Here is a 13,316-nt window from a genome sequence, read left to right as displayed (position 1 = left end):
TTGCTTTTCTCTGTAGCAAAGGGTGTGGCCCTCTACCTATCTCTTGCGTGTATATTGACAACCTTTTATAGAAAGAGGACATTGGTTGCCATGTCTCCCCTGCTTTACCCATGGCAGGTTATGGTGGTTGGTCTGTGTTGTGTCAGGGTTGACAGTAGTCTTATTGGCTAAGTAGACAGTCAAAAAGCCTAGGCTGAAGTGATTCAATCTTTGAAAGGTTTTTTTAACTTCATAGATTGAACCAATAAGCAAGTGAACTGAAGTTCACTTTTCAAACAAAAAAGGCAGCCCAGTCCCTGCAGTGGCCCATGCTAATAGCCAGGAGGTGCTGGAGCATGCCTCCCAGGGAGGGTAAGCTGAAACTGTGTCCCCCCACACCCCCAGGTGGGATTGGGACTGGAATCTCCTAGATATGCCCCCTTCTCAGCCTCCCAGCTGGCTGAGACAGCAGGGAAGAAAAGCCTGCACCTGGGCTTGGCTCTGTCCCCAGAGCTGGAAGCCAGGAGTCACACCCACTCCTCAGACTCCAGGCTCAATGCGGGGAAAGCCCACAGAAGGTCCTGGCTCCATCCCCTCCCCAAGCTGGGAGTAGGGCTGGAGTCCCCTAGTCATGCCCCCGTCTCAGCCTCTGGTCAAGCTGAGGGGAGAAGGGCAGAAGGAGGGGCTTGTCTCTATCCCCACCCCCTGCTCCCACAGCTGGAAGCCATGGCTCCTTCTCAGCCTCTGGCCTGGCTGAGGACAAGGGGTAGAAAAAAGCCCTCATTGGTGCTTCAGGGGTGGCTGAGGGAAGAAGAGAGTGGGAAAAGGAGGGAGAGGAGAAACCTGCACCCAGGCCCCTTTCTCAGCTTCTGGGCTGGCTGGGAGGAAGGAGAAGCCAGTACTGAGCCTTGGCTCTGCCTCCCAGAGCCAGAAGCAGGGCTGGAGTCCCTTTGCCATGCTCCCTTTTCAGCCTCTGGACCAGCTGAGAGTTGGGTTGTGGCTTGCAGCGCTGGGTAGCAGAGCCAAGACTTGCTGTGGGCTTCTGCTCCCACCTTGCCCTCAGCCAGCCCAAAGGCTAAGAAGTGGAAATGGCTCCTGGCAAGCCAAGCCCCAGCGCAGGCTTCTCCTCTCTTCTCCCTCCTTCCTCCCCTCCCCTCTCCCCTCAGCCAGCCCAGAGTCTGAGAAGGGGCATGGATCCTGACCCAAGAGGCAAATCCAAGCTCTGTATCTGGTGTTGACAGTAATATTACTGGCTAAGTAGACAGTCAAAAAGCCTGAGGCTGAAGTGATTCAGTCTTTGCAAGGGGTTATCCACACTTCTCAACCAGACCAGAGACTGACAGGGGGGTGTGACTCCCAGCTCCTGTGCTGGAGGACGACACATTCTCCCTCCCTTCCGCAGGCTGGCAGCACCCAGCTGAGAGTCTGGTTCCCTCCTTCCTCCTGGCGGCACACCAATCCAACCAGCAGCACCTGGCTGGGGGTATGGTGCTGTGCCATCCAAAGTGATAGTGCTCTGGCTAGGAGCGGGGGGGAGGGCGGGGCAGGGAAGACCCTGCTTGTTGGAGCAGACAGCACAGCCCAGGGCTGCAAACCATCGTGGGATTCTGAGGGACTGAGTTAACTTGAACCAGGAGGGAATCTGGGACAGAAGTTCCACAAACCAGTTTGACCTAAATCAGTTAAGTCTGATACTACATCCAACCAGGTTTATATTAAAACAGTATCAGCTATTTTGAAAGTGGTTTAAGTGCACTTAACTTCTGTTCTGCTACAAGTTTAAACTGGTTTCTGATTACTTAAACTAGTTTATGCATAACTTCTGTCCCTAGCCATGTAGAGTTTAGATTATGGACTGTATAGGATGGTTTAGATAAGGATGATGACCTCTAGAGGGACTAGATGACCTCTAGAGGTCCCTTCCAGCCCTAATTCTCTATGATTCTATATAAGTAGAGACAGACAGATTTTGTATGACTTGATATTCCAAAATAATCCTACCACCAATGTGCAGTTTGTTATTAGCTTCTCTTTCCTTAAAAAAGGAAAGGTGACCAATCACAATCAGAATAACAGATGACAAATAATTAAAATGTACAGTTCACAAGCCATTTTTGGCTGATGCTTATTCATGAGAACTATTAGTCAAATATAAACAAAAAAATGAGAAATGAGGCTCAGTTTGTGAATAATTTTTAAATGAAATTTAGTAAAAAATATTTGTAACAAATTATGTGGTCAGATTTAGTTTCCTATGCTGGGAACTCTACTGTTGTAAAAATGAAATCATAAAAATTACAATAGTGTCTGGATCATTTTTGTTTCTTACTTTGACATTCTTTTACTTGAATTGTAACTCTTTGTAGTAGGTGTCCTGTTTTGTTCTCTTTTTGTGCAATTATTAGTATTATGGGGTACTCATCTGTGACTTGGAGTCCTGGGCATAACTAGAAGAGTGCTAATATTAATGAGCTTATTGGACAGTACTCCTTTTCTTTGCATTGACAGACACTCGGGCCCGTGGCACATGTTACATTTATGATGTGATTAAGGTGTCAACCATAGCACAGTGCTACACATGTAAGCAATACATGGTGCCATGAAATGGCGAACCATCCACAAAGATATTCAGCAAAATATATGGAACACTTTTGTGGCTTGTTTGTATGCCATAAATTGAACATGCAGCACTCCCAGTCCTGGATCTGTCTCAGCTGATTGTGAGGTCCAGTTCCAGACAGCCCCAAATCTGGAACTGGCTCAGGGCTGGGGATGGCCCTGGGTCTAGGAGAGAGCTGCCACCTGCCTTATTCTCAGGATCAAGTAATGTTATGCTCTATCCCAAACATTGCATGTCTGGCCTAGCAGGAAGCTCAGTGTTGGGGCTGAGACATAAAGGGTGCTGACAGATTTAAAAACAAACAAACAAAACAACAAAACAAAACAACAAAAAAGGATGATTTTTTTAAATTTGGCATGTTCCTGCACTGACCCCCATCCATTCTCTGAAGAGGCTGGGCATTACTTCAACCCAGTTCTGCAGTGTCTGTAAAGACTGGGTGCTTTAGTGGGGTTGTTTAGGAGTTTTTATCTAATAGATGATTGAATCAGCTTTAGCTAAAAGGAACAAAAAGTCCCACTGAAGCACCCAATCTTTACAGATGCTGCAGCCAGGCTGAAGTAACATGCTGCTTTTTCTGGTAAAGTGTGTTTTTTTGGTTTTGTTTTTAACATCTGCAAGCAGCCAAAATTCCTCTGATTCTACTTGTGACATTGTTTTAACAACTGCCAAGTGTCTTAATAAACTCATAAACATATGACTTGATCACCCAAAAATTATGAATACAAGAATATGTGAATACCCCTTTGAGCTCAGTTGAACTACGTATGAAGTTAAATATGTGCATGTTTGCAGATAAGAGATAATATTTGTTTCACTGATATAGATACACTCTTTTTATTTTCAGGCAGGATTTTGGAGGCTATTAGCACAGAAGATTTGAAAAATAGTACACTCATTTATTTTGCCTCTGACCATGGTGGATTTTTGGAAGCTCAAGAAGGAAAAGCCCAGATGGGTGGTTGGAATGGAATATACAAAGGTAAGAACTGTTGTGAAAAATGAGCTCCTGAAAAATACAAATTGATACAATCAAGAGTCAGCATTGAAAAACTGAGGCATACCTAAAGCTTGACTGGCCAAAAAACAAGGCTTTTGCCATTACAAAAGGAATTGATAAAGGCATTCCTATTTTTCTTACAGTAATAACATATTCAAAGAAGGATAGGGACTATACTAATATATAGTATTATTTAATGAGGAAGGTGTCAAACCTGATTGTCTATAGAAAGCTGGCTGATCACATGTTAAGCTGCTTTCAAACATTTATACTCCCATTAAACACGTTTACAGTGTTTAATTTTAGATATAAATAATTTCCTTAGTTTCAACAAGAATATTATATGATTGTAAATGGAAAGTGGCCTAAGGAACTGTAAATAGTGTGGGAGAATGGCAATCATGCAGCAATTTCTATATTAAAATGTAATCCACACTATTTTCTAGTATTTTCTTTTTCCTGTAAGGCAAAGGAGAGTCAATAGATGGACTAAGGTGCTGAAGAAGTCAGCTGAAGAGAAACAGCTTAAATGATTATAACATATCTAAATTTGTTTCTGAGGTGAAAAAACAAAGATAAAACTGAAAAAGTCAGAAAGGCTTAACTGACTAAACCAGAAATGCTTGGCAGGATAAATAGACTCCATTCCATGCATACCGTGGCTGCATCCAGACAAGCATGGCCATGCAGTACGTAGCACTGCAGACACATCTGTAGCACCAGATACTTAACGTTCAGTTGTTCTCCATGCTGCAAAGGAGAAGCATGGAGGGTTTTTCTGACCCCTAGATATTCAGAGGTCAAAACAACCCCTCAGAAAAAAAAACCAGAGTGTCACACATGGCAGCAGCATGTGCCACCCAAAGCCAGAGCCTGGCCATCCACATACATGCTCCACTGCTGGCCAGGATCCATGCAGCAGGATCACCACTGCATGGATGCCCAAGATGCCCCCCATGACCCCAGGTAAGGCTGCTGGGGTCAGCCAGTGCTTGCCCCAGCCTCCCCTACCCCACTTAGGGTAAATTTTTACACACCAGAGCATGCATGAGACAGTCATTCCCTGGGGACAACTAGTGATGGCACAAAGTGCACCATGTTTAGTTGTCCCTGGGGAATCAAACATCCATGCATGTGTGGACAAAGCCCACATTTATAAATTTCCTTCTTATTTTTTAATACTAGGTGGAAAAGCTATGGGAGGCTGGGAAGGAGGAATCCGTGTGCCAGGGATATTTAGGTGGCCAGGAATGTTACCTACAGACATAGTCATCGATGAACCTACAAGCCTTATGGACATTTTCCCTACGGTGGCTCATCTGGCGGGTGGGACAGTGCCACAGGACAGGTACTGACCCTATAAAACTACTGTGGCCAAACTGCAGCTCACGAGCAGCATGCGGCTCACTGGCATGGCCCTTGAGGCTTTCCAGAAAGTGGCCAAAGCCCTGCACACTTCTCCCTGAGGCAGCTTCAGGGGACAGCACAGCCCAGCACCTCCCGCTGCTCAGGTGCCGAACTGCTGATGCGGGGCCTGCAGCCATGGCACTAAACCTGGGGTGTGCTTCTCATGGGGAAAGCTGGAGTGGCTTGGCAGTGCAGGGGGGGTGGGGGTGGTCACTTCCACTCCAGGTCGCTCAGCACACCCCCCACCCCCCACTCCTTCCCCGCTTTCTGGCTCTTGAACTTCAGTGGAGGATCGGATGTGGCTCCCAAGATGAGTAACTCTGGCCACCACTGCTCTAAAACATATTCATTCCTTTTAATTTCCAAATGCAACATGGTATCCGGTTTGAAAAATACCCTAACATGCATTTTTTCATAAGATTTCCAGTCTGTTTTTCAAATTCACATTTCATATGACACTCACAAATTGTTCACATGTCAGAGTAAAGGTGATTTAAGTGCTTTCAGTTGCAATAAGATGTCTGAATAGAGATCTGTTGTCATACAACTCAAACCTGTCTGGTGATACCTATTTTTTATATTGCACAAGGATAATTGATGGTCGGGACCTCATGCCATTACTGCAGGGAAGAGTTCAGCACTCAGAGCATGAGTTCATGTTTCACTACTGTGGTGTGCATTTACATGCAGTGCGGTGGCACCAGAAAGACAGTGAGTATGAAGGGTCTTCCAATATCCATTGGTCCTATCTTTAGAAATGTATTTGTCCAGCTCAGCTATTCTTATTTAACATTAAATAGATTGAGACTTTGTAACAAGCTCCATGGGCTAGAAAGTAGAGGTGTGCAAAATGGGCCATATTTGATTCGGATTCGGCCTGAATCAGGGACACTGATTCGATTAGTTCCACCATCACAGCATTCATGAACCACATCTGGTATGTAGAAAAAACATTTAAAGCTATGTCTATGGCCAAATCACTGATTCTCTGAATCAGCATTGAATTGGGACATTGATCAATGTCTCAATTCAATGCTGTGATGGTCGAACGGACAGAGCATCCCACAAGGGCGTGCCCCCTGCCCCCGTGCTCGGCCGTGGACCCGGAAGTGGACTGGAAGTACTTCCAGTCAACTTTTGTGTCTGCCACTGAGTGTGCTAGGGAGCACTCTTGCACCCTTTCTGGCTCGGCAATTGACCATGAGTAGACCCTGGGTCCCCCCACCAGACCCAGGAGGCACTAGTCACTGAGCTGGAGGGACGTGGAGAGGGCCCTGTGTACTCCCCGGTGGACCTGGAAATAGATTGGAAGTGCTTCTGGTCTACTTCCTGGTCTGCTGCCAAGTGCGCTGGAGACTCCCTGCACTCCTGTGGGATAGTTTCATAGTTTCATAGTTTCTAGGGTCGGAAGGGACCTGAGCAGATCATCTAGTCCGACCCCCTGCCATGGCAGGAAGAGCACTGGAGTCAAACGACCCCAGTAAGGTGGTCATCCAACCTCCTCTTAAAAACCCCCAGGGTGGGAGCCTGCACCACCTCACTTGGAAGCTGGTTCCAGACTCTAGCCACCCTGACCGTGAAGTAGCGCCTCCTGATGTCCAACTTAAACCTTCCCTCCGCCAGCTTGTGACCATTGTTCCTGGTCACTCCTTGCGGCGCTCGGGGGAACAGGGACTCCCCCAGCACCTGCTGATCCCCCCTAACCAGTTTATAACAGGCCACAAGATCCCCCCTCAGCCTTCTCTTTTGAAGGCTGAACAGGTTCAGGTCCCGCAACCTTTCCTCATAGGACCTACCCTGCTGTCCCTTGATCATACGAGTGGCCCTCCTCTGGACCCTCTCGATGCTGTCCACATCCCTCTTAAAGTGCGGCGCCCAGAACTGGACGCAGTACTCCAGCTGCGGCCTGACCAGTGCCGCATAGAGGGGGAGGATCACCTCCTTGGACCTGCTCGAGATGCATCTGTGGATGCACGACAAGGTGCAGTTGGCCTTCCTAACCGCCTCCCCACATTGCCGACTCATGTTCATCTTGGAGTCAATAATGACTCCCAGATCCTTTTCCACCTCCGTGCTGACAAGAGGGGAGTTCCCCAGCCTGTATGTATGGTGCCGATTGTTCCTCCCCAGGTGCATCACCTTACACTTGTCCGTGTTAAACCCCATCCTGTTCTCCTCCGCCCATCCTTGTAACCTATCTAGGTCTAACTGTAGCCTGGTGCTCCCCTCAATTGTGCCCACATCCCCCCACATGATGTTTCATCCACCCCATTATCTCAGCATTCATGAGCCACCTGGTACCTTGAGGTATGTAGAAAAAACATTTAAAGCTGTGTCTATGTCTGAATCATCAGATCTTTCTGAATCTCTCCAAATCAATTCCAATTTGATTCGGAGAGATTAAAGGGTCTCCTGATTTGATTTGGATTTGGAGATTCGGCCACCAAATTGAACCAAATCTCCACCAAATTGAATCAGCAACCAAAGCTTCGCACAGCCGTAGAAAGTATAGCATTGTACTATCCAGGTAAAACACTGGTAATCAGAGGGTCATAATAATTTTTAGCTGGCCTGAAATCATAATATGCTATGTGCCCCCGGAGGATCAGGTTGCTGGCCAGTTTACAGGCAAGTCTCCTATTTGATCCTTTCACTGAGTGGGGTTCAATTGCTTTAGTTCTATGTAAGCTAAATCCCATATCCAATGCAGTTGCTGTCTTATGACAGCTAAACAGCAATGTCAATCTGCTCTGTTAATTAAAAGGAAAGTATTTTACAGAGCTGCAGGATACTTTTTCCACTTTTTATTAAAAAGAAAGAGATACCAATGTTAGAAAAAGTCATAATTGGTTAAAATTATGTCTGAATGGTATGTTACATTTTGATTGTTCATGTTCATTTTAACCAGCTGAAGTGCAATGTCTACTAGACAAACTCCTGAAAAAACTAGTTTAGTATAATTCAGAATTCATCTGTATCACTTTGTATTTTGTTTCTTTTCTGCCAGGTGGTGCAATATGGAAGGCTCATTATGTGACCCCAAAATTCAGTCCAGAAGGTGCTGGAGCTTGTTATAGAATTGGAATTTGCCCATGTTTTGGAGAAGGTGTAACCCATCATGACCCTCCTCTGCTGTTTGACCTCTCACAAGACCCTTCTGAGGCCAATCTTCTCTCACCTGGCACTGAGCCCCTATTTGACACAATAATAAGCAGAATAGAAAGAGCAGTGGAAGGGCATCGCAGGACACTGACTCCAGTTCCACAACAGCTGTCTTTGTACAACATTATGTGGAAACCTTGGCTTCAGCCCTGTTGTGGGACATTTCCATTTTGTTGGTGTGATAAAGAAGATGACAGTGCACACTCTACTGTATAAAGAAAATAAATAAAAAGTGAATTTTGTGGAAAAGAATTTGGAAACCATTTTTTACTTGATCCTTTCTTTAATTTAAGATCATGCAATTTTCCAAATTAATAAAATGGGCTTGATGAAGGCCATTTTGAGAGGTAAAATATCAGTCTGAAGGGAACCAATTAGTGTATGTTCCATTTGATAAGTCATATTTTATAAAATAGTGCGTAAGTCATGGATGCATCTTTTCATAGCTGAATTTGTAATCCAGATATGCTACAGTGTGCCAGAATTAAGGTTGCCCAAGTAATATAAGTTTGATTTACTTGATGTGTAAGGTTTTGTAAATACATGTTCATAATGGGTGCCTTCCTGAATTTCTGCACACTAAGTTGCTACATTCCATCTAGAAAGAAGCTTCTTCAATTTTTTGGTGAAACACAGACTATCTCTAAGTGGTAAAATACTTTTCCAAATGCAAAACAGTTCCCACAGATGCCCCATGGAAAGAAGTCAGTCCTTCTTCTTCAATCCCAGTAATATCTTCCTCCCCTCAAGTCCTCATAAAGACTTCTGTAGGTTAGTGGTTCTCAACCTTTTGTATACCAAGACCTGTTTATAAACAATGATGACCAATCCCAACCCAGTGTCCTTCACTCCTGAGCCTCTAGACCCCTCCCCCAGGCCTCCAGTGTGGGGCAGGTGAGGGTAGTGTGTGGAGCATGGGGGGGCCCAAGCAGCCCCTTGCAGGCTGGAACTCTGCCAGCCTGCAAGGGAAAAACCAGTTTCCCACATTTTTCTCCTTTACAGAAGAATCTATGTTTAAAGCCTGCTGATCCATTTTTAAAGTTTGTTCACAACCCTTTCATATATTCTTGCACACAACTTTTGGGTTGTGACCCATGGGTTGAGAAATGCTGCTATCTGTGACTCCTACCTGGCAGCTAGTTCTTCCATGAGCAGCATTGGTGGCAAGTGGATCATCCTGTGGCATTTGGCTATGGACTGGGTGAAGAGTGGCCTTCCTGGTGATGATCAGTCGGAGAAGGGTTCCTTTTGTTATCCATGTCCCAAGCATGATCATAAAATAAAAAAATATACTATGTAAAAACACCGAATCCAAGAAAATCCTTATTCAAAACAGTTCTTTGATCCTGTAGAGGAGAAAGTGAAAAAGACTCCATGACAAAGTCTACTAGAGACTTTGCTGTTGTTGATTTTACATGGAAGGCACCCCCAGATATTGAGGTATTGGATAGCAGCATCAGACTTTTAGATAGGCAAGTTCATGGATGAATGTATGGAAGGATGCAACTAATTTATTTAATCAGCTTCCCGTTACTAAGATCTTGTTTGGACCCTTTCTGCATTGCCTGTTTTCTGCACCTTGCAGTGATATGTTATGCTGCTACCTTGGCCCTCTAATACTATCTGGACTCCCAGTAATGTGTCTAAGCAAAGAATGCTTATCAAAGCATGGATCAAATAGCAGCAATCATATGGTTTCAGTGCTAGTGAATCATGATTCTCTATCCTGCCCCCACTATACACACACACAGAGTACCTGATTATTATAGTTCCTGCCCAGTGTGGACATTTTCTGGGCTGTACCTCTGTTCAGGGTAAAATTTGACATTATAATTTCAGGGTGATGTTTACCTTTAGGCACCTGTTGCAGCAGTTCAGTGTTGGACCTCTGCCATGTACTAAACAACCACATCCATGAAACATCCATGAAACAGGAGGTTAGTAATCAAGTTCCACTGCTGCTAATACAAGCTGACAGGCTCAATTCTGTCCAGTCACAGTGCTTGCACTGCCTTAACATTGGTTGTGTCAATATGCGTCACAGGCAAGGGTCTGTGAAGCCCTACCAGGTGGTGATTGTTGGCTTAGAAATGGTATTTGAAGATCTGTTTTTTTGGGGGAATTGGCTTATAGGTATAGATATATGCATTATAAGAGTCCAAGATGGGCAGCAGGGGTTAAATGGATTTCTAAAGAGCCTGGGAGACACACACACAGCTTCTCATGGCTCTGGAAGCAGACAGGCTATCTAGCACAACAAGGCCAATGGATGGACACAGCCTAAGAACTGAGAAGGGTATCCCATAACACAAGATCACAGCCTTCAAGGCAGACAGGTTGTCTACTGCAACAAGGACACAGCCTGAGAACTGAGGAAGTGTGTACCATACTGTCCCATAACACGAGATAAGTGACACTGGCTACAAGGCCCCAGAGCAGCAGGGGGGCCAAGTCCCAGTTTTGCGGGGAACAGACCAAATTAGGAGAAGGTCCAGAAGGCTACGTGGATGTATGACCACAGAGAGACAGCCAACCAGAGATAGCCATGGATGAAGTCATCAGGAGTCATCAAGGGGAAAGGAGAATTCAAAAGCAGAGACTTGAGAGTAACCCATCCCTCCCATCCCTCCTTCTCTTCTCTGAGAAGGGTCCCCATCCCTATCCCCATCCCCATTCCCCAGGAAGGGTCTCCAAATCCACCATAGGCAAAGGACACACACCAGCAGCCCATCTCACACACCCTACTGGAAGGGAGCTATAGGCCTCGGCATCCCACCTCCAGATTGCTAAGACCTAAGAAAGAGAGCCTCAGAGTGGAGCCTGCATCATGACCAGATGTACCTTGACTCTGATGACAGCCCTAGGATTGGAAGATATAGAATTGCTTTATTGTTTGTATTGTTGCTTTTCTGTTATCACTCTGTATCAGTAAATTTGCCTGTTATCAACTGGGAGGTGTTGTGGTCAGTCTGAGGGTTGTGCTTGCCCAGAACAAAGGTCTAGGGATTGGGCCCAAATCCAATGCCAACAGTGATAGGAGGAAAAGTTTTTGGCCAGATTTTCAAGGTGCTCAGGAGCTTGTTTAATGGTGCACCTTACAAAGGGGAGAAGGAAGCTGTGGGGCTGAACACAGAAACAATTTCATTCCTTGTCTTTTCTCTCTCTCTCTCCCTCTCTCTCTCTCTGTCTCTCTCACACACATACACACACACACAAACATATGCACTGAGAAAGAAGAGAACACCATCTGCTGTCAGAATTATTTTCCACCGTTTTTCCTTCATGAGTAATTTTCCCTCATTCCCTTACAGCAGTTTACACTTGTAAGAAATATTTTTATTTGCCCTCATTCCCTCTCCAACCTTGAGAGCACTCTTCCTTGCTGTAAGCCCTTGCTCAGGCTTCCTGCTTCCGGCTGGGAGCTTCAGTGATCTGCCTCTGAGATGGGGGTCGCCCAGCAGTGTTATACCACTTGTACCAAGGAGAAGGGGAAGTATTGGGAAACCTTCTCTTCAGATGGAAGGTGTGTTGTTTCAGATTCCCTGGAACGTGGCCAGAACTGTATATTCTTTCTGTTTTCTGCACAGGCTCCCATGCAGGCTTCAGCCCCCGCCCCCCTTCTGCTTTGATGCAGAAAGCTGTTTCAAAGTACTAGGCTCTAGTACAAAAAGAAACTCTGTTTTTCTTTTCGGGGCTGGCTGGCTGGCTTTCAAATCAAATTGCATCTCTGCTTGACCTCCCATCTGCCCTTCTTGCCAGCTCTCTGTTTAGTCACAACGGATATTTGTGAAACGACTGACTCACTCTATTATAAATAGTGGAAAACAACATGTGGGCAGAGTCTGAAAAGACAATAGCAGTTTCTTATCCTATAGTTCCTTTCCTCCTCCAGTATTTTCCAACTCAGCTCTCTCGTCTGGTTTTGGATTTGGTGCTGGGCACAAATTCCATTCACTTGAAGTATTGAGAGGTTTAATGTGGATTCTCTCTAATATGACTGGGAACATAATGTACCCTCTACATATATTACATGTGGTCTTTATGCCTTCTCTAGGAACTGTACACTTACATGGCAATGTTTCCCCCCAAGTATCTCATTTAATAGAATTGTTTCTACCACTATTTTTTCCTCCCTTCTGGTATCCTGCAGTCCTGTTTGTAGAGAATCTTGAATCAGAGAAATTAAGGCTAAAGACACATTTTGATCCCCTAGTATTACTTTATGCAGGGTTCAAATTACAGGGGAGCTTAGGGAGGCTGAGCCCCACATAAGAGACAAGAACCCCTCTGTAAGATTTGAAAATCATAACCTGGGGAGGTCTTTAATTTTATTAGGGCATCATGATGGGCAGCCCAGGTTTTTTTTGCAACCGCGAAGAGTCAAAGTGTAATTCAAACCCTGACCTCATGTACTTCAAAAGCTGATAAATTTTACTTTCAAGCAATTTAGCTGAGCCCAACATGCCTTCCTGGGTTCTTCAGTAAAACAGATTAGTGTTTAGATTTGTAGTATTCAAGTAACAGGCAATCCACTACTTCCCTGTGGAGTTGCACTAGTGGTTAGCTGCCCTCAATGGTAAAATGTGTGTTTTATTCCTAATTTGAAATTGTCTGCCTTCAGCTTCCAGCCTTTGGTGGTGGTTGGTAATTTTTTTCTTCAGAATAATTTCTTAGTACCTAGTATTTTTTTTCTGAAAGTATTGATACAATGTAACCAAATTGCTTTTCAATCTATTTTTTTATGGAGCTGTCAGAGTATATGGCATTTTCTCCAATTCTTGAATCATTTTTGTGGCTGTTTTCTGAAGTCTCCAATTTTTACCTTCTTGTTTGAGTAGTTAAAAAAGATAAAATCAACCAAAATGAAAATGAACCATGGAAGGAAGGAAGAATACAGAGAGGAAAAAGTTGAGTTTTGTGAGAATTACAACTATTCTAGTATCAGTCTTACCATTTTACGGAAGTAAAATTACTCTCCTACTCCTCTTTTTTATCCATTGGTTCTTTCTGGCAGTGAATTGAAGTGGCAGCCCATGATGACTTGCTTGTCCATTATGATCACTAAATTCTTTTCAAAATCCCTGCTTCCCATTATACAATTCCCTAATCTGTATGTCTACGTGCTTTCTTCCTCAGTGTATGACTTTA

General features: G+C 44.7%; 1 protein-coding gene across 6 annotated transcripts in view; it reads left to right on the top strand.

Moving 5' to 3' along the window:
• LOC109302672 (arylsulfatase D-like) overlaps positions 1–13,316 on the top strand; it is a 57,596-nt gene that overhangs the window by 22,470 nt on the left and 21,810 nt on the right. For 5 of the 6 annotated variants that reach the window (XM_019524359.1, XM_019524358.1, XM_019524361.1 and 2 more), the window contains 4 exons: positions 3,447–3,581; positions 4,785–4,947; positions 5,596–5,717; positions 8,014–8,329. In XM_019524359.1, the coding sequence (XP_019379904.1) occupies positions 3,447–3,581; positions 4,785–4,947; positions 5,596–5,717; positions 8,014–8,329 (736 nt within the window). Of the gene's footprint in view, positions 1–3,446; positions 3,582–4,784; positions 4,948–5,595; positions 5,718–8,013; positions 8,330–11,557; positions 11,692–13,316 lie in introns of those variants that run through there. The other variant, XM_019524356.1, reaches the window with a different exon arrangement.

This window comes from Gavialis gangeticus, unplaced genomic scaffold (genome assembly GCF_001723915.1).
Source record: "Gavialis gangeticus isolate Ggan-Ray unplaced genomic scaffold, GavGan_comp1, whole genome shotgun sequence".
Lineage (NCBI taxonomy): Eukaryota > Metazoa > Chordata > Crocodylia > Gavialidae > Gavialis > Gavialis gangeticus.
The sequence above is the reverse complement of the archived record's forward strand: the minus strand, read 5'-3'. Positions and strand labels throughout refer to the sequence as shown.